This window comes from Somniosus microcephalus, chromosome 3 (assembly GCF_052327205.1).
Source record: "Somniosus microcephalus isolate GS21.2 chromosome 3, FLI_Smic_1.0, whole genome shotgun sequence".
Classification (NCBI taxonomy): Eukaryota; Metazoa; Chordata; class Chondrichthyes; order Squaliformes; family Somniosidae; genus Somniosus; species Somniosus microcephalus.
In genome coordinates, this window is record NC_140989.1 from 279,841,925 (window position 1) to 279,867,470 (window position 25,546).

At 46.8% G+C, this 25,546-nt stretch overlaps 1 protein-coding gene across 1 annotated transcript in view; it reads right to left on the reverse strand.

Moving 5' to 3' along the window:
* LOC147121997 (cytosolic phospholipase A2-like) overlaps positions 1 to 25,546 on the reverse strand; it is a 225,818-nt gene that overhangs the window by 192,137 nt on the left and 8,135 nt on the right. The window contains exon 2 of the mRNA XM_085982614.1: positions 15,591 to 15,763. Within this exon, the coding sequence (XP_085838740.1) occupies positions 15,591 to 15,623 (33 nt within the window). The 5' untranslated portion in view covers positions 15,624 to 15,763. The remainder of the gene's footprint in view (positions 1 to 15,590; positions 15,764 to 25,546) is intronic.

A 25,546-nucleotide genomic window follows, 5' to 3' on the forward strand; every position in this document is an offset into this window, starting at 1 on the left:
AAAAAGATATACAATTAGATCTTTGTGCTCCCTGGCACTTCACTCTGAAATTAGCAAGTGCTGAAACACAGGTTTGGAGTGTTCATCCCCAAAGGTAGATACATTCCAAATTTTTTTTAAAAAGGAACACCAATCAGTAAACATATGTAGTTATAGTTCAAAATAATCTGCTTCCCCTTTTCATCCACAACTTGCTAGAATTAATTTTTTTTTTAAACTGAACAACTATTGTGTTTTTTTGGTCTCACGGGCCACCCAGTACATGTGGTGGAGGAGAGAGAGTGAAAGGATATGAAGCAAGCTGCTTCCTGGCCTTCATCCATGCTGGTCACAAGGCAGCCCACAAGCATGGTCTGGGCACAGCACTTTCTCTCCTGACTTTGCAGATGACACCAAATTAGGGGGTGTAGTTAACACAAAGGAAGTATGTGACAAAATACACGAAGACATTAATACACTTGCAGAATGGGCATTTAATTGGCAAATGATTTTCAATATAGTTAAGTGTGAGGTGGTGCATTTTGGTAGGAAGAATAAAGAGGCCACATACTGCGTGGATAATAAGAGTCTAAGTGGGGTAGAGGAGCAAAGGGATCTAGGGGTACTCATTCACAAATCACTGAAAGGAACGACGCAGGTTGATAAGGCCATAAAAAGTCAAACCAAGCACTGGGGTTCATTTCTAGAGAGGTAAAATTGAAAAGCAGAGTAGTTATGTTAAACTTGTATAAGTATATGAGGGAGAAAGGAACAGAAGAGTATGCCGATAGGATTTGATGAAGAGGGGTGGGAGCTCGCGTGAGCATGAACATCAGCATAGACCAGTTGGACCGAAAGGCCTGTTTCTTTCTGTGCTGTAGACTCAATGTAACTTTCCCTCCCCACTGCAGTACAAAGGTCAGGAATTGAACAGAGTGAGAGAGCAAAAATGTTAAACCAGTGGGTTTTTTAAAAATAATAACTGTGGTGGTAATAGTGCAGGATACTAAAAAGTAGGGGAGGAGATAAATGAGGCAGCACTGGTTAGATAATGTCAAGCTAGGATTTTCAAAGCCTGTAGACTGCAGGAGGAAGGATATCTTTCTCCTCGATCTGCTCGCTCTGCTCTGCAGCACTCCTGGTTGATGCTGCGACAGGCTAGGCAACCACACAGCCACCATAACCATCCTTTCCTGACACTCCACTTAACATTGCTGCCCAGACCAGAGCCGACACTGCAAATAAACCTCCTAGGTTCTCAATATTTTTCTTTCCACTGGCTTTCTCCAACGAAGAGCTTTGCATAACTGACATGCCATTTTCACCAAGGGTATCTCTGCTGTTCAAGAATCGAGCTCCCAAGATGCATCATATGCTAGAACCTCACAGGCAGATACTATACAACACTGTGTGCATCACCAGTGGCACAGCCCAAAACCTTGCTGGCACAAAGTTAGTTTCCATCTCAAGACATGAACAGATTTTATCATCAGCCATTAGCTTGTGTGTCTACTGAACTGTATTGGTGCATTGACAACATAGGGACTGTTATATCATTCATCAAGAAACTACTCATGAAATAGCACTGGACGGCCAGCTGGTGGCGCCGTCCAAGGAGTATAAATACTCGGACCTGGGCCCAGCTTCCCAGGGACATTTTGTAAGACAAGGAACTAGTGAAGTACAACTAGACCTCCATGTTCTGAAACAAGTTGATTAAAGCCTTGCTTTATGCTCAAACCAAGTGCGTAGTGAGTTTTATTACGTCAGGGACCACTAAGGCAGATATGGCTATGGCCTTACCAATTTTTTGCTTCAAACCAGTCTGCCCCATCATGTGAATTAACTGCTTCCCTTTGCTGTCCTGGCCAACATTTATCCCTCAATCAACACATAAAACAGATGATCTGGTCATTTATTATATTGTGGGAGTTTGCTGTGCGTAAATTGGCTGCCGCGTTTCCTACATTATAACCGTGACTACGCTTCAAAAAAGTACTTCATTGGTTGTAAAGCGCTTTGGGACATCCGAAGGTCATGACAGGCCCTATATGAATTCAAGTCTCTCTTTGTTTTCTTCACTCTAGGAAAATCTGTTCAGCACATGCACTGGCACGTCCTTCCAGCAGTTGGAAGGTGAGGTTTTAGGCAAAGTTACAAATCATAAAGAAGATTAGCAAATTAAAGAAAGGAAAATCACGACATAGAAAATGGAATAAAACACAAGCTAGTCGTAAAGAACATTTCTAGAGGGAAGCTAACTTCTATGAAACTATTAAAGAGAATGGGAAAGGAATAGTGAAATGGGATTAGACGAGATAGCTCCAGTGTGGAACTGGCACTGGGACAGACTGAAGAGTCGAACATCCGCCCCCACTGGTGAAATTTTATGATTCTATTAAATTGAAATAAAATTCAAAAATTATTGAAGAGGAAAGAAAGACTATATTGACAGAGAATGGGGAAATCTAAGCAGGTGTAAAAAAAAACTTGTGAAAAAAGTGAGCTACTGAAAACTGGAGAGCAAAGGGAGAGCTACAGGCCTGTAGAGAAGATGAAGCATTTCCAAAAGGCTTCCTTTGGGCCCAAAATGACACAGCACACAGTTGAAAATCAGCGTCAATAGCCAAGGTGGTGGGCGGGGGGCAGGGGGTAAAGAGCAAGATCATCTATTCACTTTGAAGTGTTGCAGAAACCCTCAGCTCAGCTTTAGCTTTGCCTCATAAATGCAAGGGATTGGCCTTATTACTTTTCTCTGCACTGCCATGAGCACTTGAATATCATGTTTATGTCTTAGTGACTATAACTGGACGCAGTAACTCATGGTGCAGTCTCAGCAGAACATTGTACAGTTTGATCACAACTCCCTTTTATTTACATTCTATTCTATTGGCTTTGTTGATTGGCTCTTTGTATTGGTTCAACAAGTTAAGCATCAATTCTGCTCAGACTCCTAAATCTCTTTCACCCTTGGCTACTTCAACATCATTCAAGGAATACGTGGGTCACTTATTTTTCCTTCCTATGTGCAGTACTTCACACTTGTCTGCACTGAATTTCTTCTGCCATTACATAAAATTTACAGCACAGAAACAGGCCATTTGGTTCAACTTGCCCAACTTCATCTAACCCTATCTGCATATCCTTCCCCCTTACATATTTTTTGAAACCCATTCTATCATTTCTAAGTTGTCTCTTCCAAATCAAGTATCGCTCCTAGTTTGGTATAATCTGCAAATTTACACTGAGTTTCTGAATCCAAGTCATTTATGTAAATTAGAAACTGTAGTGACCTCAACACCAAGCCTGGGGCCACCTCACTCCCCCCCCCCCCCCACCAGCCTGATATAACTCATCTAGCAGCTACCCATTGTTTTCTACCCTACAGCCAATGTCTTACCCATTCCCAGAGTTTACCCTGAATCCTGACATCTCTGAGCATAACTAAGAGCCTTTCTTGTGGAACTCTTATCAAATGCCTTTTGGAAGTCTAGGTACACTACATTGTAGACTTGCCACAGCCCACTAGGAGGTTGCCACTTCCTCAAAGTCAATGGCCCAGTAATTCCGGGCCCAACGCGTGAGTAAGGACGGGGTACTCACGCGTGTGCCCGGAGGAATTGCCGGTTTTCAGCATGCACAGCGCATGCGCTGAAAACCGGCATTTCCTGTCCTCTGACCCAAGGGGTTAAGAGGCTGAACGCGTGCGTGGTATCGGGCAGCGCATTCGACTTCGATTTCCTCTATTTTTAGAGAGTTGCGCGTGTGTAAAGGCCTCCGGTATTTACACATTGAAAAACCACACGTAAGTACTTAGTTTTACAGGTAAGTGGTCTATTATACAATTGAGACATTTTTTTTCCACAGGTTTGTTATTTTTAAAGAACTTACAGTAAGGTAAGTTTAGTTTTAGCCCCGATTTTTTATATAATTTTTTTTTTCAAATTTTAAAATTATTGTTTAAAATAGTTTTTCAGAGTTCTTTATGGTTCATTTAGGTAGTGCAATGTTTTTTTAAATTTTCTTTCAGGTTTAAGTAGTGTTTTGGGGCCAGGAGTTTTCATGAGTTTGACAGCTCTTACTGTCAAACTGATGAATGAACTTTTGCAACCTCCCATTGGTTGCCCTGTGCTCACGTGATCCCAGCCGGCTCATCGCACTAAGTACGCCGCTGGGTCACGCACGCACAGCGCGGCAGGACCTCAAGCGGGCCAGTGAGAGGAAATGCAATGCGGGCCAGAATTAAAATGTCAGCGCGCCGGGTAAGTGAACATCGGGGGCTTGCACGCGTGGCAAGCCCCCGAACCTAATTTCAGGGCCATTGAGTGACTTAGTTAGACAGGATGTTTCTTATCTGAATCCATCCTGACTGCCGTTTACTAGGTTACTATTGTACAAAAATCCTCAAATTTACTCCTGATAATTGATTCCATTATTTTACAAGGAATGGAAGTGAGACTAATGGATTGCCTGTATCCATCTGTCCCCTTTTTGAAGCCTAAGTGTCCAGTGATGCCCTCATAATGATAGTGAATGCCTCACAAATTTCCTCCCTAGTCTCTCTCAGTATTTTGGCGTAAATACCATCTATCCTGGGGAATTATTCATTCTGCGCCCTTTGAGGCTTTCTACGACTTCCATCTTGTTTATAATCCAAATCTTTGATTTTGCTGAGGTTAACTCCATTCGAGGAGGGCATGTTGCTCCTGTCTTTCCTTGTGAATATTGCGAGAGTAATCACTCGGAATACTGAATATTTTATGTTAGTCCTCAGTTTCAAGCCTGCTCCTTGGCTGCAAAATTGAAACCTACCTGAAAGTTTGTACCAGTAATAATCCTGTAGTCAGCTTCAGACATTACAGCATGGTGCCCCTCCGCTCCCTCCCATCATCATTTCATCCCATGTAAACAACCGGTTTTATAGTCAACGTTTTCTTACGCCTATTTACTTTGCCACGTACCTCAGGTCACTGGTGCACATGGACAATGAGTGGTAACATCAAGTAGAAGGGCACTGAACCAAGAAACCTCAAATGGATCACACACTTTTACTTTGGTATTGTAGGAACTGGGGTTCCTAGCCGAAGAATTGAGATCGACTCAGAAAATCAAAAACAATAAAATTTAATGAACAAACGAAGCTGTACAGGAAACTGTAGGATACAATGCAAATAGGTCTGGTCTGCTTGAAAGCCTCTCTGGAACTGTTAGAAGGTTCCGAGCTGAACTGCTAGCAGGTTCCGAGTTCAACTGCTAGCAGGTTCCGAGCTCAACTGCTAGAAGGTTCCGAGCTCAACTGCTAGAAGGTTCCGAGCTCAACTGCTAGAAGGTTCCGAGCTCAACTGCTAGAAGGTTCCGAGCTCTGATGTCATGACGTCATCACGTTCTTCCCACCGTTGAGAGATCACGTGACGGACAGCATGACGTCATCACGCGGAGTACAGGAACGAAGCCCTAGTACAATTAACAGATACATTAAAGGTGCAGCCCCCAGCTGTACTACATTGCTGTAAAAGGAATTATATACAATTGTCCGTAATCCTCTGGTGGTTCCGCCACATGCGTCCCCCCAGAATTGCTTTTAACAGAGAAGGTAAGGCGAGAAGGGGGTCTGACGAGTCTGTCCGACCGACTGCGATATCCCGGCAGCTGGAATGGAGCACTAGAAGACGAACTGGCCGTTGGCTATGGTTGGGATGGCGCCGCAGGCGGAGAAGAGACCGGCTGTGGTCGACCCGGTGAGGCGGGCACTGGCGACTCGGCGGATGACTGTGGCTGTACTGGACCGGCAGTCAACGGTGGACAACCACGACGAGGCGGCTGAGTGGTGATGACTGGTTCGCTCAGATCCAGATGCGCCGGTTTCAACCGGTCGATGGAGATGTGGTCAGGCTTACTGCCAACGTCGACTGTGAAGGACTTGTCACCTGACGAGATGACGCGGAACGGACCTGTGTAAGGCGGTTTGAGTGGGTTTTTGTGACCATCCTGCCGAATGAACACGTATTCTGCGCCCTTAAGATCCACCGGGACATGGGAGCGCTGCAGGTCATGATGCGACGTAGGCACTGGGATGAAATTCCTAGCCGCTTCCTGGTGGCTGACGAGCTGCTGAGCTGGGGACCAGGGTTCCGTGTGAGGAGGAAGAAAATCGGCAGGCACTCTGAGTGGTTGGCCGTAAACCAGCTCTGCTGAAGAAGAATGCAGGTCGTCCTTAGGCGCCGTGCGAAGACCTAGCAGCACCCAAGGGAGCCTGTCCACCCAACTAGGCCCACGGAGACTAGCACGCAGTGCGGCTTTAAGGGACCTGTGGAATCTTTCACACAGACCGTTCGCCTGTGGATGGTAGGCGGTGGTACGATGAAGCTTGGTGCCCAAACCTTGAGCTACGGCGTTCCAAAGCTCAGAGGTAAATTGAGGCCCCCGGTCGGAGGAGATGTCAGCCGGTACCCCGAACCGAGCTACCCACGATGAGATGAAGGCTCTGGAGACGTCTGCCGCTGTGGTGGCAACCAAAGGAACTGCCTCTGGCCACCTGGTGGTGCGGTCTACCACGGTGAGGAGGTGAGTGTACCTGCGAGAGGGAGAGGACCAACCAGGTCCACGTGCACATGGTCGAATCGACACTCCAGAACCGGAAAAGTGGCAACTGGGGCCTTAACATGGCGTTGTATCTTGGACTTCTGGCAACTCACGCAGGTATTGGTCCAGTCACGGACGTCGAGATGCATGCCCTTCCAGACGAATTTCTTTGCCATGAGTCGTTGTGACGCTCTCATGCCAGGGTGTGACAACCCGTGGATAGTGTCGAAAATTCTCCTGCGCCATTCGACTGGAACGATTGGACATGGGACGCCCATCAAGATGTCACACAGGAGTGTGGTCCCTGCGGCCTGGAAACTGACATCAGCCACTTGTAAGCTAGAAGGTGCGGTCCGGTATGCCTGCACTTCAGGGTCTGCCTTCTGTTCTTTTGCCAAACCAACATAGTCGACTCCCAGGTGTACTGCATGGAGTTGGGCGCGGGAGAGACAATCCGCCATCAGGTTGTCTTTGCCCGAGACATGTTGTATGTCGGTTGTAAATTCAGATATGTACGTAAGATGACGTTGTTGCCGTGCCGACCATGGTTCTGCTGTCTTGGCCATCGCAAAAGTAAGTGGCTTGTGGTCTACAAAAGCCGTGAATGGGCGTCCTTCCAGTAGGAAGCGAAAATGGTGGATGGCCAGAAACAATGCCAACAACTCCCTATCAAAAGTACTATACTTGCGTTCGTTCTTCCGCAATTGGTGGCTGAAGAAAGCCAGTGGTTGCCATGTGCCGTCGACCCACTGCTCCTGTACTGCCCGATGGCATAATCAGATGCGTCGGTGGCAAGGGCAATGGTTGCCCCCGGAAGGGGATGTGCCAACATGGTCGCAGCAGCCAAAGCGTTCTTAGTGTCGAGGAAAGCCTGGTCCATCTGGGGTGTCCAATCAATTGGGTCTTTGCCCGATTTACCTCTGAGGGCCTCGTACAAATGTTGCATCAACAATGCCGCCTTGGGGATGAACCAATGATAAAAATTGACCATTCCCAGAAATTCCTGGCGGGCCCTGACGGTCTGAGGAAGAGGGAACGAGGTGACTGCTTCCACCTTCATGCCCACGGGACGGCGCCTTCTGAGGTGATTCTGTGTCCCAGGAAATCAATGCTGTGCAACCCAAACTGGAACTTGGCTGGGTTGATAATAAGGCCATGTTGGCTGAGACGAGAAAAAAGGGTACGCAAGTGCGTAATGTGTTCTTTCGTGTTGTTACTGGCAATAAGGATGTCATCTAGGTAGACAAAGATGAACGGCAGATCGCGCAACACAGAATCCATGAGACGTTGGAAGGCTTGTGCTGCATTCTTCAGCCCAAACGGCATACGAAGGAACTCAAAGAGCCCGAAAGGTGTGATGACGGCAGTTTTGGGGATGTCCTTAGGATGCACGGGCACTTGATGATAGCCTCGGACGAGGTCTACTTTGGAAAAGATGGAATTCCCTGCCAGATGGGCCGAAAAATCCTGAATGTGAGGAATTGGGTACTGATCCGGTGTGGTAGCCTCATTCAGGCGTCTGTAGTCGCCACATGGTCGCCATCCGCCGCCCGGCTTAGGAACAATGTGTAATGGCGAGGACCAAGGACTATTCGAACGTCGAATAATACCCAGGCGTTCCATTGTATGGAACTCCGCCTTGGCGGCCGCGAGTTTACCGGGTTCCAGCCTTCGAGCTCTTGCATAAATGGGGGATCCTGTCGTGGTAATGTGGTGCGCCACACCGTGCCTCGCAACTGAAGAAGAAAATGTGGGCCTGGTGAGCTCAGGGAACTCACTAAGAAGACAAGAGAACTCATTTGGAGATGGGACTGCACAGGCAACTGACCAAGACATCGCGGTGCTTCGGTGGCAGGGGACTGAGTGAAAAGTGGAGGCACTGATTAGCCGGCAGTGTCGGACGTCGACGAGAAACCCATTTGCGCAGAAGAAATCTGCCCCCAGGATGGCCTGTGAGACTTTCGCCGTGATGAACTCCCAAACAAAACGTTGGCCGCCAAAACTCAACTGGACCCTACGCTTTCCGAACGTGCGAATAGCCGCACCATTGGCTGCCTCGAGGGGGGGGGACCGTGACCACCGGATTGAAGATCTAGCTTCGACGCTGGTAGGATACTGCACTGGGAGCCAGTATCACAGAGAAAACGTCGCCCCGACAGGGAGTCTGTAATGTATAGGAAGTTTCCCTGCGGACCCGACGGCCATCACAACTCCGGCGCGTCCCTTAGGCCTTATTGATCTTCTCAGAAACCACTGGTTTGAGGTAGGTTTTTTTTTGGTGAGAAACTGCAGGGCGGATGGCAATTTCTGGCCTTCGCGCCGAAACGAGTGTGGTATGCACACCAGCCTGCAGGAGGAGTCGTCGGATTCGCTCTTGTGGGGGATGGGCGCCTCGTGGCTGCACAAGATTGTTGTGAGACGGTGAATATTTTATCCGCTTCCGCGGCGAGTTCAGCACAATCAGTGATCGCGGAATTGGCCAAGGCCATCTGTACTGGCTCTGGTAGTTGACAGAGAAACAGCTCGCAGAACAGAAAACATTGCGATTCCGAGCCCAAAAGCGTGAGCATTTGGCTCATGAGCTCTGAGGGTTTTGAGTCCCCGAGGCCGGGCATGGCGATAAGTCGGCGCGCGCGCTCCGACTTGGACAGACCGAAAATCTGTAGTAAACTTGCTTTTAAAGCTTCGTACTTGCCATCGTTCGGTGGACTCTCGAGGAGGCTGACGACCCGCGAGGCCGTGACGCTGTCAAGGGCGGAGACCACGTAATAATAACGGGTCGAATCCGCTGCTACTCCCCGGATTGCAAATTGGGCTTCCGCCTGGAAAAACCACGCGGCCGGTTGTTGCTCCCAAAATTGCGGCAGTTTGAGGGTGACGGCGTTCGTGTCCATGATGTAACTTCAACGAAAATTGTTTGAAGAAATCGGGGTCACCAATGTAGGAACTGGGGTTCCTAGCCGAAGAATTGAGATCGACTCAGAAAATCAAAAACAATAAAATTTAATGAACGAAAGAAGCTGTACAGGAAACTGTAGGATACAATGGTGGTTAGCACTGTTGCCTCACAGCGCCAGGGACCCGGGTTCGAATCCGGCCTCGGGTGACTGTGCAAACTCCACACAGACATTCTCCCCGTGTTTGCGTGGGTTTTCTCCGGGCGCTCCGGTTTCCTCCCACAGTCCAAAGATGTGCGGGTTAGGTTGATTGGCTATGATAAATTGACCCTTAGTGTTAGGGGGGATTAAATACGTGGGGTTACTGTTGTGTATGTAATATGTGTGCTACTTTGAACCTATGGACAGGACTGCACTACTTGTAGGGCGTAGTGATACGCAGTACCACTCCTGGCCATGGGGTATAAATAGTACTGTGGGTACTGATCTCCCCTCAGTTCCCGCCTGTGGGCATGAAGTAAAGGCCTACGTATAGCCCCTACCTCCAACCAGTAAAGACCTGTTTGAGTTATACGTTTAAGTCTTTGTGTTAATTGTTCAATACAATACACATACTTAACACTGGCGACGAGTCAGGTTCTTACCCTGCGGCAGTTGAACAGAGGTTTCAAACATCACCACCCCACTAGAAGCGACAGGCTTTAGGACTCTGAAGCCTCCATCAGCGACTGAGCACTGGAGTGCAGCAGCCATCCTGACAGCTTCCAGCGACTGACAGAAGTCTTTCTGCAGTTTCCTTGTTCAACCTAGGTGGTGGGGTAAGCCGTGCAGCGTTGGCTGCAAAGACAGGGCTGGGGAAGTTGGAGAAGATAAGGGCGATCGCAATCCCTGATAAGAGCCGCGGTGAAACGCGCGAGCGGGTAAGCCAGAGCCCGGGAGGGAGCGAGCAAGAGCCGCGCGAGCGGGTGAGCCAGAGGCCGGGAGCCGCTTCAAGTGCGAGGCGCAGCGCGGGCCAGCGATCGGGACCAAAGATAAGGGCCGCACTCGGACTGAAAGGCGCGGCGGCTGCAGAAGCTCAAGGTGCGAGAGCCGCGGTGCACAGCGCGGACTATCGATCGCGGCGAAGATAAGGGCCGCACTCGGGGGCTGAAGGGAGACGGCGTCGGGGGACGGGTGAAGACCGCCAAGCGCGGGAAAACCGCCATTTTGTGGGCGGAGGACGACGGCAAGAGCGGGAAGCCGCCATCTTTGATAACAAGTAAACAAAATAAAATCTGAGAAATTGCAAATCTACAATGCCTAAACACGGGAATATTAGCACCTTTGATAGTGACCTCGAAGATTGGGCCATATATGTTGAAAGAGTAAAAAATTATTGTAAGGCCAATAAAATTCGTGACCAAGATAAAGCTCTAACATTATTAAATTTAATGGGTGCGAAGACATACGGGCAATTGAAACACCTGTTATCACCAGATGAACCGGCGGATAAGACGTTCGATGAGATTGTTACTGTCCTGAAAGATCATCTAAACCCCACGCCGCTGATGCTAGCGGAACGATTTAAATTTTACGACAGAAGGCAGCTACAGCATGAAAGCAATGCTGAATATTTGCTGGAATTGCGTAAATTAGCGAAATATTGCCAGTTTGGAACGGGACTGACAGAGGCACTACGAGACAAATTTGTGTGTGGTTTATTTAAACAGGATACACAAAAGCGACTGCTCGAGGAGAATGAGCTGACGCTTGAGAAGGCGGTCACTATGGCAGCAGCACACGAAGCCGCAGCGAGAGGCACGGCAGTAATGCAGCTGCGGTCACCGGCGCTCAGTGCACACAAATTGGGTGTGAGTTCTGGCAAATGTTATCGTTGTGGAAAGACAACGCATGATCAGAACCAGTGTTGGTTTAAAAACCAAGAATGTAGAACTTGTGGTAGGCTTGGACATATAGCTAGAGTATGCAGGTCAGGGAAGAAGACCAGCAACAAGAAGTCACCGCAAGGAAAATACGCAAAGGTACACAAGGTGACCGAACAGGAGTCCGATTCAGACGCTAGCAGTAATGAACTGGCTAGCTTAAGCTGTAATGAACTGGCTAGCTTAAGAGTACTCAACGCTGGTAAGGGTGCAGACCTCCAGACAATTTGGGTCACTCTTCAGATAGAAGGAGTCCAAGTAAAACTGGAATTGGACACTGGATCGGCATTGACGGTCATAAATAAGAAAGATTACGGAAAGTTATTCCAACATATTCCCCTACAGGATACGTGGATTATATTGAAAACATACACGGGGCAAAGAGTGTACCCCATCGGGAAAATAGAGGTTGCAGTGGTCCACAAGGGCGAAGACAGTCAAATAATGGACTTATATGTGATATCTGAAGGAGGTCCTCCACTACTAGGACGGGAGTGGATTAGGAAAATGAATATGGACTGGCATTTCCTACAAACAATAACGAGTGAGAACTCAGTGAAGATAGTCGGCCCAGACTCTGGAACGGATGATGGTAAGCCCAACTCAGGTGCAAAAGACAAAGTTTCAGCACAGAATTCCACTGAGCAACAACAACATAGTTTAACTGTGGATTCTGAGTCTGGCAAGTCTACTGATGTGCCCATTTCTGAGGGACACCGGGCTCGAACTCAACTCCATTTCAAACTACAACAGCAATTAGAACAAATGCTTCGCCGTTTTGAGCAAGAGTTGAATGCAACGAAAGAGTTCTTTGATATCGAGTTGGAGAATCTGGAAAGACAACAGAAGCAGCTGATGGAGAAAATGGAGCAGGAGCACACAAAACGTCTGATGTCAGAGGAGTTAACGGTCAGCCAACTCCTGCATATGCTGAAGGACAGGACTCTGAAATGGGAAAAACTTGAACACGAACTTCAATATTCAAACGGAAGGGGTTCGGAGCTCTCAAAGGTTATTGGAAGAGCTGAGGTGGCAACACAGACTGAGATGACTGCAACAGAGCAGCCCTTGGATGCCAAAAGTACGCTGACTCACGTCAACGTAGAACAACAGACCGCTGAAACAGCTGCTCCGGTAGAGGGATTGCATAGTCCGATCAATCAATCTCCAAAAGAAGTTGAAGTAGTAAAATCTCAAATGAGGTCATTAGTAAACGACTTGCTGAAAGCCCAGAAAAAGCTGGATGAAGAGGTACGCATGAAGAAGTCTCTTCAGGAAAGATGTCTGGACTTGGAACAAAAGCTGGCTAACGCCCAGCTGGGTATGGAGGAAATAGAAGACCCTCTCGCTGGCCTAGATCAGGACGACACCGAATATTACTATGTCCTGTCCTGCCCAACTTGTAACTTCGACTCCCACCATACAGAAATCATGGAGGAGCACCGAAAGTCTACGGAACATCGGGAGAAGGTGGCTCTACTACGGAAAAAGGAGGAAGAGAAGGAGGAACTGCGCATGCAGCTGGCAGCTGACAGTGGAGCCCAGAGAGTCTCCAAGAAGCAGAAAAGGAAAAGTCGAAACAGAAGATGACCCATCTGAACCATTATTACCTCTACCAGATCACACACGTGGTCTCTCCGAACGGAGCCAATTCAGTTCGGAAGTTCAAACTGTTAAATCCATGGAAGGACTATTGAATGAGTCACTCCAGCAACGTGAACCGACTACACCACAGAGATTGAATCTGTGAACTGTTTTCCGCAGAGACTGAATCTGTGATCTGTTTTGACATGAAGTTATCTATGTTATTCTGTTATGTAAACCTGAAGTTATATATGTATATATGTTATTACGTTATGTTAAATGGGGAGATGACTGTAAAGCTAGGAAGGGAGGAATGTTGTGTATGTAATATGTGTGCTACTTTGAACCTATGGACAGGACTGCACTACTTGTAGGGCGTAGTGATACGCAGTACCACTCCTGGCCATAGGGGTATAAATAGTACTGTGGGTACTGATCTCCCCTCAGTTCCCGCCTGTGGGCATGAAGTAAAGACCTACGTATAGCCCCTACCTCCAACCAGTAAAGACCTGTTTGAGTTATACGTTTAAGTCTTTGTGTTAATTGTTCAATACAATACACATACTTAACAGTTACGGGGATAGGGTGGGATATGTGTTGGTGTAGGGGTTACGGGGATCGGGTGGGATATGTGTCGGTGCAGGCTCGATGGGCCGAAATGGCCTCTATCTGCACTGTGGGGTTTCTGTGATTTCTGTGAATGCAAATAGGTCTGGTCTGCTTGAAAGCCTCTCTGGAAACTGCTAGAAGGTTCCGAGCTGAACTGCTAGAAGGTGCCGAGCTCTGACGTCATGACATCATCACGTTCTTCCCGCCGTTGAGAGATCACGTGACGGACGGCATGACGTCATCACGCGGAGTACAGGAAAGAAGCCCTAGTACAGTTAACAAATACATTAAAGGTGCAGCCCCAGCTGTACTACATTGCTGTAAAAGGAATTATATACAATTGTCCGTAATCCTCTGGTGGTTCCGCCACAGTATCTTAATTACCACGAGTGGACAAGGCTGAGTGCATCTGACTTTCACATTCAACAGTTTGAGTAGGTTTTTGGTCCCTAGTCTAAGTTAAGACAGTGAGCAAAGGCACCTCCCAGTTCTCTATCTTCTGATGCTCACGATAGCATAACATAAGCAAGTGAGGGAGACTAGAGTCCACAGGAAAGAATCAAAATGACTGTGAAAGACTTGATATTGTGAAAATCATAACAGCTTGCAATTATACAGTGCCTTTGACGTAGCAAAACATCCCAAGGAGCTTCAATCAGACAAAAATGGATCCCAAGCCAAGTGACCATAAGGCAGGGTGACCAAAAACTTGGTCAAAGAGTTAGGTCTTAAAAGAGAGGGAGGTGGAGTGACAGGGGTTTAGGGAATCAATTCAGGAGTGTACAGCCTAGAGAGCTGAAGACACAGCCACTAACGGTGGAGCAAAGGAAGCAGGGCATGGACAAGAGGCTGAAGTTGGAAGAACTCAGAGTTGTGGGGAGTTGTAGGGTTGGAGAAGGTTACAGAGATAGGGAAGGGCAAGGCTGAGAATTTTAAATTGGAGGCATTGGGAGGACCATGAGCCAATATAGGTCAGCAAGAACAGGGATGATGGGTGAGTGAGATTTGATGTGGGACTTCACACAGACAGCAGAGCTTTGGATGAGCTGAAGTTTATTGAGCATGGTGGGTGGGAGGCTGGACAGGAGTCTGAGGGTGACATAAGCATGGATGAGGATTTTGGCAGCTGATTGGCTAGAGGCAGAGGAGAAGGCAGGCAATGTTACGGAGGTGGAAGAAGCTGTTTATTATGATGGAGCGGATATGAAGTTGGAAGCTCAGTTCAGCGTCGAATAGGTTGCCGAAGTTATGAACAGTCTTGTTCAGCCTGAGACATTGGCCGATGAAGGGGATGAAACTGGTGCTAAGGCTATGGAGTTTGTGGCAGGGACTGAAGACAATGGCTTTGGTGTTCTCAATACTTAACTTGAGAAATTGTGGCTCATCCAAACTGTACGTCAAAGTAGGAAAGCAATTTACCTTTCCTAGAATGATGTATATGTTTGACATCACTCTCAGCAACTACATGGCATATAATATACACTGGCACAGGCAAGTTATCAGAGGTGGAATAGCACTGCAAGAACGGTGCAGTGGATTAGACCCTTGGTCATTCACCTCTGTGACCTGGGTTCAAATCTAGTCCCAAATTGATCGACTGTAAGAGCCCCAAGTAAAATGAGTTTGGGTCATTTCAATCCAGTTCTTTTAGTGCTAAAGGAGCATTTCTACTTCCTAGGAGGAAAGGGCCTACAGCATCAAAAATGACCAAAATTTGGCACAAATTTATAATGTCACTCAGATAGACCCAAATGGGAATAGAAAAAAATGCCTAAAGGTACAGTGGAAGGTTGGGGCTGAAGAACATTGGTGGGGCAGAGTAGAGGGAACTTTACTCTGCAGCTGGCTGTGTTGAACCTGATCTAAGAGTACTTGCTGTTGACACTGGGTGCTTGAAATGTGACGTGTTCCATTCCCCAGCAGGAAGAAGCACAGCATTTAAACAAAACATTGCAATTAGTAAATGGAAAATCTGATCAAGTCATAGGTTGTGTTAACAGTGGCAGTTTGTACTTACTATTATGTGTTGGTACGGGTCTATAGAAGCCATTCTCAATTAAAACTCAACAGAATCCCAGTGTATTTTACAATGAATTATTAGTTCAAGTGACACTGATTGAACAAAACCTGAAGTTTCCTCTTTGCAGACGAATAAATTAAATAGCCTTCAGCAATCGTCTGTTTCCATTCCTGAAAAACAGAAAAGGCAACTGTTAGTACCCATTCAAACAACAATTCTATCAATGTTAAAATGTATATGTACAATAACCATTCACGAGATAGATGTGGATGAGGAGCCCAGGCAGGTTCACCCATCCAGAAATAACTTAACAGTTCCCTCCATTTGAGCATTCAGTTGTTTCTTAGATAATTCCAGAGATTTTGCCTCCACCACCCTATCAGGAAGGTCATCTGATATATTGGTCACGCAGTGTGAAAAACTTCCAGACATCAGTCACAAGTTTGCCTTTTTCCAGTTTGAACCTGTAACTCCAGCCCCTCCTCCCCCCCACCCCACCCCACCATTGTACTGTCACGGTTTAGCTTCACACAGTGTTGCAAGTTTGCCTTTTTATGCTGTTTACTATCTTTTCTTTATTTACAGTTGACCCTCAAACAGCAGATATTAAAAAAAGGACAAACTACTTGTGGTGTGCTGTATGATGCAGTCACAGAGGACAAGTTGACCACAGTAGCAAGAATCTACTGAAATCTAAATTTTTTAAAAAATGAGGTGTGGGCTTGTTTTCAAAAAGGACATGTTTATTAATCTCAGGAGTAACACAAAAAGACAAACCAAATTCATCCATGTAGTTTACGAATACCCAAACTTTGCCCAATTCCAAACATTTTGGGTGCAGGTTGGTATATTCATCAAACAAAAGGGCAGCGCACACAGCGCGCACACAGCGCGCACACACAGCGCGCACACACAGCGCGCACACAGCGCGCGCACACAGCGCGCACACACAGCGCGCACACACAGCGCGCACACACAGCGCGCACACACAGTGCGCACACACAGCGCACACACAGCGCACACAGCGCGCGCACACACAGCGCGCACACACAGCGCGCACACACAGCGCGCACACACAGCGCGCACACACAGCGCGCACACGGCGCGCACACAGCGCGCACGCACAGCGCGCACGCACAGCGCGCACACAGCGCGCGCGCACACAGCGCGCACACAGCGCGCTCACACAGCGCGCTCACACAGCGCGCACAGCGCGCGCACACACAGCGCGCACACAGCGCGCACACACAGCGCGCACACACAGCGCGCACACACAGCGCGCACACACAGCGCGCACACACAGCGCGCACACACGCACCGCGCACACAGCGCGCACACAGCGCGCACACAGCGCGCACACACAGCGCGCACACACAGCGCGCACACGGCGCGCGCACGGCGCGCACGCACAGCGCGCACGCACAGCGCGCCCACAGCGCGCGCGCACACACAGCGCTCACACAGCGCGCACACACAGCGCGCACACACAGCGCGCACAAAGCGCGCGCACACAGCGCGCGCACAGCGCGCGCACACAGCGGCGCACACAGCGGCGCACACAGCGCGCGCACACAGCGCGCGCACACAGCGCGCGCGCACACAGCGCGCGCGCACACAGCGCGCACACACAGCGCGCACAGCGCGCACACAGCGCGCACACACACAGCGCGCGCACACACAGCACGCGCACACACAGCACGCGCACACACAGCGCGCACACACAGCGCGCACACACACAGCGCGCACAGCGCGCACAAAGCGCGCACAAAGCGCGCACACAGCGCGCACACAGCGCGCACACAGCGCGCACACACAGCGCCCGCACACAGCGCCCGCACACAGCGCCCGCACACAGCGCGCGCACACACAGCGCGCGCACACACAGCGCGCGCACACACAGCGCGCGCACACACAGCGCGCACACACACAGCGCGCACACACAGCGCGCACACAGCGCGCACACAGCGCGCGCACACAGCGCGCGCACACAGCGCGCGCACACACAGCGCGCGCACACACAGCGCACACACAGCGCACACACACAGCGCACACACACAGCGCGCACACACAGCGCGCACACACACAGCGCGCACACACACAGCGCGCACACACAGCGCGCACACACAGCGCGCACACACAGCGCGCACACACACACAGCGCACACACACACAGCGCACACACACACAGCGCACACACACACAGAAAAGGTTTGCGCTTGTATACTGTTGTTGTTGGTCTCCCACCAATACATTCCCACTGAATTATAATTAAGAAGCCATCCAGCAATCAGTATGTACTAATTTTCTCTGCTGGTCCCATTAAGGAGGTGGAGACAATTCCCGCTGGTTTAATGGCAACACATGTATTACATTTTCTTTGTTAGTACTGGCAGGTAGATATGCCCAGGGAATTGGGGGTGGTAACTGGTGGTCTATGTGGTCAGTAGATTAACATGGGATTGTCCCTTACAGAATGGAATTGGGCAACTCTAAGCATATCCAGATTAGCAGTGTTTGTAAAATCTTGGGATTATTTGAATAATTCTGGCCATTCCCATGCAAGCCTTGCATTCCACAAAGCTCCCCAAGCAGATCAGCTTTACTGATTTCAATCAAACTGCAATGCAATCCTGTTAAACAATCATTCCAACTTCATAGCAGCTCGTGATTTTGCCAAATGGTGGAAATCTGTTCCATGTGCCTAATTTTGTGAGATTTCCACCATTCTGAGCAACACGTAGAGCATAAATCAATAAGTTTGAGAGCAAAGGGCTGCCAACATCATATCCACCTCCCCTAAACCCTTGCAGTTTTTCCTGAAGGAAAACCTTGGATTGTAGGAGTGCGCAGCCAGAGATTTTACGTGCTTTACATTTTAAAAACACGCTTGAAACATCCGAAAGTAATACTAATGAAAACATCAGTAATTACAGAATTTAATGGGAGTACCTATGAACATTTGCTATGTTTGACTTGACCAATTCTTCATCCTTGTTTTTTGCCAACTGACAAAAATCAGGAAATAAAACCGAAAGTCACTGGCCAAAGTACCCAAAGCAGAGGCTTCTGGTTCTCAAAAAGCTACCACTGAGAATATCTTTATTATCTTGTGTTAATAATCTGGGTTTTTTCAATTAAGAACATAAGAAAACATAGAAGAGGAAAAGCCTATTTGATTTATCAAGCTCCTCCACATGCCCCATACAATCTCCAAGAATTCAAGCCTACCTATTTATTCCCGAGGGAAGTTTCTTCATAAATGATTCCCCCTCCCCATCTCCCACCCCCCAACAAAAAAAAAATCAAGTGGACCAGAATATTTACCCAGGTCTCTATTATTCAACCCTGGCTGGCTGCCTTTCAGGTGGCATTTTACCCTGGCCTCAGCGCACTTGAATTATTGGCCCAAAAATTGCGTGCGGCGGCGTAGCTATGGAGTACACCGCCGACCTACGAAAAGAATTTGCACTTACCTTGTGCAAAGCCCCACACACAGACTTGCTGTTCTGCACTGCAGAGTTGTGCTCAGCATACAGCCTGTGTAGAACAGAAGACACGCCCACAAAATCTGTCAAAGCTAAGCCGCGCCCACAGAAACTTCTTTCAGTCTTTTTCTCTTTGCCAAAAATATCAACAAGGTCTTAAACAGGAATTTGACGAGCCAGAATTTTGTTGAGCCAGCCACCTGAACAGTTCACTTTAAAAGTATTACAAAAAACGATGGAACAAGTTTAAGTAGCAACTGATCTCAAAGCTCGCTGTTACTTCTTCATTCCAAATTCTATTGAAGTACATTGAAATTACCTTTTAAAAACTTTTAATTAAAAGGCAAATTGTTCCTTAATATTTAATTTAGATGCAAGTATTTTAGAGAACGTTCACGTTACATGTTTCATTGCGAGACAGTTACTGAATGCTTTAAGCGAAAACAAATACAGAAGATAGAATTGTTGGCAAAATATGTAGAACTGCACAGTTACCAAAACTGGTACTTGGGCTTATTTCATATTTCAGCATTTTGTTAAAATTATGTAACAAAATACCAACATGTTGATTTTTCAAATGCAGTATCTGTATAAGGTCATAGCCAAAAAATTCCCACTCGGTTTTCGGAACCAAAACATCTGCTTCAGTGAGAGTGGGTGCAGAAAAGGGGACTCGTGTTTATTACTGTAACATTTGCCAACCAAACCAAAAAATAGTTGTGTTTTCCCACCTACTCTGTATGAAATTCACGTACAGCTATGGATAATGTACTTGTCCAATGTCTGCTTTCTTGCACATAGATATTTATATAAAGTTCTATAAAATGTGTGATATTTGGTATATGTGCAATAAATGCAATTAAGCATTTCATGTGTACATTTCTATAACTTACTGAAAAGGCTCCGTATCATTTACAAACAATACCCGAGATGCTGGAATACGATAAGGCCTGTTCGTGCAGAATACTAATGAAAGCGGTATGTGTTCAGTACAAGTAGTTTGTTTCTGTCGGTAGTTTTCTGGTAACATTTGAGTTTGCGATATATAATACTTGGTATCATTTCAATTTTATTTAAACTTACTGAACAATTTGCAGATTTTACACATTTTAGGGTAAAAGTTATATTGCTTACAACTATATCCGCTGCTTGCTCTCAATGTTCAATACAAATGACATCATTAACAAATGTAAAATTTATTAGTGCAAACTTTTTCGGCAACTTTCAAAGTGCACCCGCTGTCAGGAACCACAGGAGAAAATGCCTGCAGGGTCTTTCGGGTTCCTTTCAGTGAAACAGGTGCCGGTTTTCACTAACCGTGACAAAAGCATCCGTAATTGCTGGGCAGTTGTTGGGCAATTAGCCCAACTCTGCACCAGCAATGACTATTTCCCCGACAGTGCGGATTGTCTGTCAAGGCGTACCTTGACAGATCGCAATTTCAGGATATAGAGCATGAAATCCTGAACTTGCGGTGTATTTCAAAGGCGGTATGACGGTGTACTCTTATACCCACCGCAAAATTGTATCTCATGCAGCACTGAATCACTTCAATCAATACTTACCCTAAACTTCAATAATGTTCAGATTTATCTCGTTACATAGAATTTACAGCACAGAAACAGGCCATTCGGCCCAACTGGTCTATGCCAGTGCTTATGCTCCACATGAGCCTTCTCCCACCCTACTTCATCTAGCCCAACCAGCAGATCCTTCTGTTTCTTATGTACCTATCTAGCTTCCCCTTAAATATATCTATGCTACTTGCCTCAACTACTCCATTCTCACCACACTCTGGGTAAAGAAGTTTCTCCTGAATTCCCTATTGGATTTGTTAGTGACTATCTTATATTTATTACCCCTAGTTTTGAACTCCCCCACAATCATTACGCTTCTCTTTCTCTGCCAAAAATATCAACAAGGTCTTAAACAGGAATTTGACGAGCCGGAATTTTATTGAGCCAGCCACCTGAACAGTTCACTTTAAAAGTATTACAAAAAACAATGGAACAAGTCTAAGTAGCAACTGATCTCAAAGCTCGCTGTTCCTTCTTCATTCCAAATTCTATTGAAGTACATTTCACACAGCAACAAAGAGCCATGCTGCTGACAACATTGGCAGTACAAGAATTCCCAACACAGTCACTTTTAGGCTAGTTTTAAATAGGTCAAGTGACCAATCTCCTTCCAGAATTAAAGGGACAGCATTTTCATCTTTCATGAAAGAGGAGTGAAGAGACTTTGTTCGGAGGCAAGGGGAACCCAAAGGGCCATGTGCACCTGTCAGCTCAGTTCGGTTGGTAGCACACTTACTTCTGGGTTAGAAGGTTTAAGTCGCAGATCAGGAGTTTACATAGAAACATAGAAGATAGGAGCAGGAGTAGGCCATTCGGCCCCTCGAGCCTGCTCCGCCATTCAATGAGATCATGGCTGATCGTCCAAATTCAGTACCCTGCTCCTGCCTTCTCCCCATATCCCTTGATCCCTTTAGCCTTGAGAAATATATCCAACTCCTTCTTGAATATATTTAATGAATTGGCCTCAACTGCCTTCTTTGGTAGAGAATTCCACAGGTTCACCACTCTCTGGGTGAAGAAATTCCTCCTCATCTCTGTCCTAAATGGCTTACCCCTTACCCTTAGACTGTGACCCCTGGTTCTGGACTCCCCGACCATCGGGAACATCCTTCCAGCATCTAGTCTGTCTAGTCCTGTTAGAATTTTATAAGTTTCGATGAGATCCCCTCTCATTCTTCTAAACTCCAGCGAGTACAAGCCCAATCGACCCAATCTCTCCTCATACGTCATTCCTGCCATCCCAGGTATCAGCCTGGTGAATCTTCGCTGCACTCCTTCCATGGCAAGAACATCCTTCCTCAGATAAGGCGACCAAAACTGCACACAATACTCAAGATGTGGTCTCACCAAGGCCCTGTACAACTGCAGCAAGACATCCTTGTTCCTGTACTCAAACCCTCTCGCTATGAAGGCCAACATACCATTTGCCTTCTTAACCGCCTGCTGCACCTGCATGCTTACTTTCAGCGACTGGTGCACAAGGACGCCCAGGTCTCGTTGCACTTCCCCCTTCTCCCAATCTATTGCCATTCAGATAATAATCTGCCTTCCTGTTTTTGACACCAAAGTGAATAACCTCGCATTTATCCACATTATATTGCATCTGCCATGCTTCTGCCCAATCACCCAACCTGTCCAAATCATACTGGAGTTTCTCAGTATCCTCCTCACAGCACACACGCCCACCCAGCTTTGTGTCATCTGCAAACTTGGAGATATTACATCTAGTTCCCTCATCTAGATCATTAATATATATTGTGAATAGCTGGGGTCCAAGGACCGATCCCTGCGGTACCCCACTAGTCACTGCCTGCCACTCGGAAAAAGAGCCCACAATGTAGACAATAATGGAGTGCAGCATTGCCATCAGTACCATTCTTCAGATGAGGTCCTGCTTGTTGTTTCAGTAGTACAGGTAGATGTTAAGGATTCCATGCTTCTATTTGAAGAGTAGGGAGTTCTCCCAGTGTTCTGGCCAAAATTCCTACCTCAACCAACACCACCAACAAAGCAATCAATACATCAGTCATTTCTTGGCACAGAATGGTCGCTGTGTTTGCCTACATAACAATCATTGAACTTCAAAAGAAATTCACTGTATGCAGCACTTTCAGATGTTTGAATGATATATATAAATGGAAGGATTATATTTATAACAATACATTTCAGTGTAAGGTCATGTTTGCAAAGAACCTAACTTTCCCCTCCATGCCCCATGATTATTTAAATTGTGCTTGCGAGTATCATTTATTTAAAAAGATAATTCTCCTCAGGATTTTGGCAATGATGATGGGGTCTGAAGCCATGAGACAGAAAGAAGGATGAAGTCCTGCAGGCAGACTTTAGGGAGCTAGGAAAGAGATTAAAAAGCAAGACCTCAAAGGTAGTAATCTCCAGAATACTCCCGGTGCCACGTGCTAGTGAGTACAGGAATAGGAGGATAGAACAAATTAATGCGTGGCTGGAGAGATGGTGCAGGAGGGAGGGCTTTAGATTCCTGAGGCATTGGGACCGTTTCTGGGGAAGGTGGGACCGGTACAAGCTGGACAGGTTACACCTCAACAGAGCCGGGACCAATATTCTCGCAGGGAGGTTTGCTAGTGCTGTTGGGGAGGATTTAAGCTAACTTGGCAGGGGGATGGGCACCAGCATATAGGAGTAGAAAAGAGGAATAAGGTGCATAAAAGAGTGAGTGTGTTGGATAGTACTAGAGAAGAAAGTAGTACTAGAGGCGAAAGTAGTACCATATTAGATAGGAGCAGACAAAGAAAGACTACGAAAAATTCAAAAATGGGTTTAGAACGCATGTACGTAAACGCACAAAGTGTGGTGAATAAAGTTGGTGAGCTACAAGCACAATTAGCTGTGTGGCAATATGATGTTGTGGCAATAGCGGAAACGTGGCTTAAAAACGGTGAGGACTGGGCACTTAATATTCAAGGGTACAAGGTGTTCAGAAAAGATAGGGAAGGAAAAAAGGGAGGTGGGGTGGCAGTACTGATTAAGGAAACATAGAAACATAGGAGCAGGAGTAGGCCATTCAAGCCTGCTCTGTCATTCAATATGATTATGGCTGATCCTCTATCTCAATACCATATTCCCACTCTCTCCCCATACCCCTTGATGCCTTTGCATTGTAGTGTTGGAAAGGGAGGATAGTCTTCAGGGGACAAGGACAGAATCCATTTGGCTAGAGTTGAGGAGCAAAAGGGGTATGATCACACTATTGAGGGTATTCTATAGGCCTCCAAATAGTGAGAGGGAGGTAAAGGAGCAAATCTGCAGGGAAATCACAGAGCTATGCAAGAGCTATAGAGTGGTGATATTGGGGGACTTTAATTACCCAAACATCAATTGGGATAATGCTAGGGTAAAGGGAAAGGAGGGGGAGGAATTTCTAAAATGTGTTCAGGAGAATTTCCTTGACCAGTATGTTCTTGGCCCAACTAGGAAGGAGGCATTGCTGGATCTGATGCTGGGGAATGAGGTGGGCCAGGTCGACCAAGTATCTGTGGGAGAACACTTGGGTACGAGTGATCATCGTATCATAACATTTAGATTAGCAATGGAGAGGAGCAAGTAACAATCTAGAGTGGAACTTCTAAACTGGAATAGGGCTAACTTCAATGGGATGCGAAAGGATCTAGCCAGGGTAAAATGGAACCAAAGACTGACAGGAAAAACTGTAACGGAACAATGGGTGATCTTTAAGGAGGAGATGTTCCAAGTACAGGCTAGGTACATTCCAACAAGAGGGAAAGGTAAGGGAACCAAAGCAAGAGCTCCTTCGATGACGAGAGCAATAGAGCAGATGATGAAACAAAAAAGTGGGTGTATGATGCATGTCAGGTGAATTCTTCAAGGGAGAACCAGACCAAATTAAGTTGAGAAGGGAAGTGAAGATGAAAATAAGATTGGCAAAGAGAATATTAGAGTAGAATGGCAGTTAACATAAAGGGAAACCCAAAAATCTTCTACCGGCATGTAAACAATAAGCGGGTTGTAAGAGGCGGGGTGGGGCCTATTAGGGACAAAGAAGGTGATATATGCTTAGAGACGCAGGGCAAGGCTAGAATACTCAACGAGTACTTTGTATCGGTGTTTACTAAGGAGATGGATGCTGACAAAATATCGGTAGAAGTGGAAAAGGTAGAAGCAATGGAAGGGGTGAAAATTGATAGACAGGGTGCACTAGAAAGTGGATAACTCGCCTGGTCCAGATGGCTTGCATCCCAGGTTGCTAAGGGAATTGGGGGAGGAGATAGTAGAAGGGCTTGCCATAATTTTCCAATCTTCCCTAGATGCGGGGAGGGTGCCTGAGGATTGGAAGTGGCAAATGTGACACCATTGTTCAAGAAAGGGTGCAAGGACAATCCTAGTAGCTATAGGCCGGTCAGTTTAACATCAGTGGTGGGTAAAGCTTTAGAAACAATAATCAAAGAAAAAAATTAACAGGCACTTACGAGAGGTTTAAGCTAATTAAGGAGAGCCAACATGGATTTTAAAAGGCAGATCGTGTTTGACTAATCTATTGAATTTTTTTGATGAAGTAACAGTCAGGATTGATGAAGGAAATGCAATGGATGTTGTCTACATGGATTTTAGGAAGGCGTTTGACAAACTACCACAGAGAAGGCTGGTTAACAAAATTGAGGCTCATGGAATAGGTGGGTCAGTGGCAGCTTGGATAAGGAATTGGCTTAAGGACAGAAAACAGTGAGTTGTGGTAAATGGCTGTTTTTCACAATGGAGGATGGTAGACAGTGGTGTTCCCCAAAGGTCAGTGCTGGGGCCACTGCTTTTTTTGATATATATATATATATATACATATACACACACACACACACATGACCTGGATATTGGAATGTAGAAACTTTTGGGGTGCAGCAAAG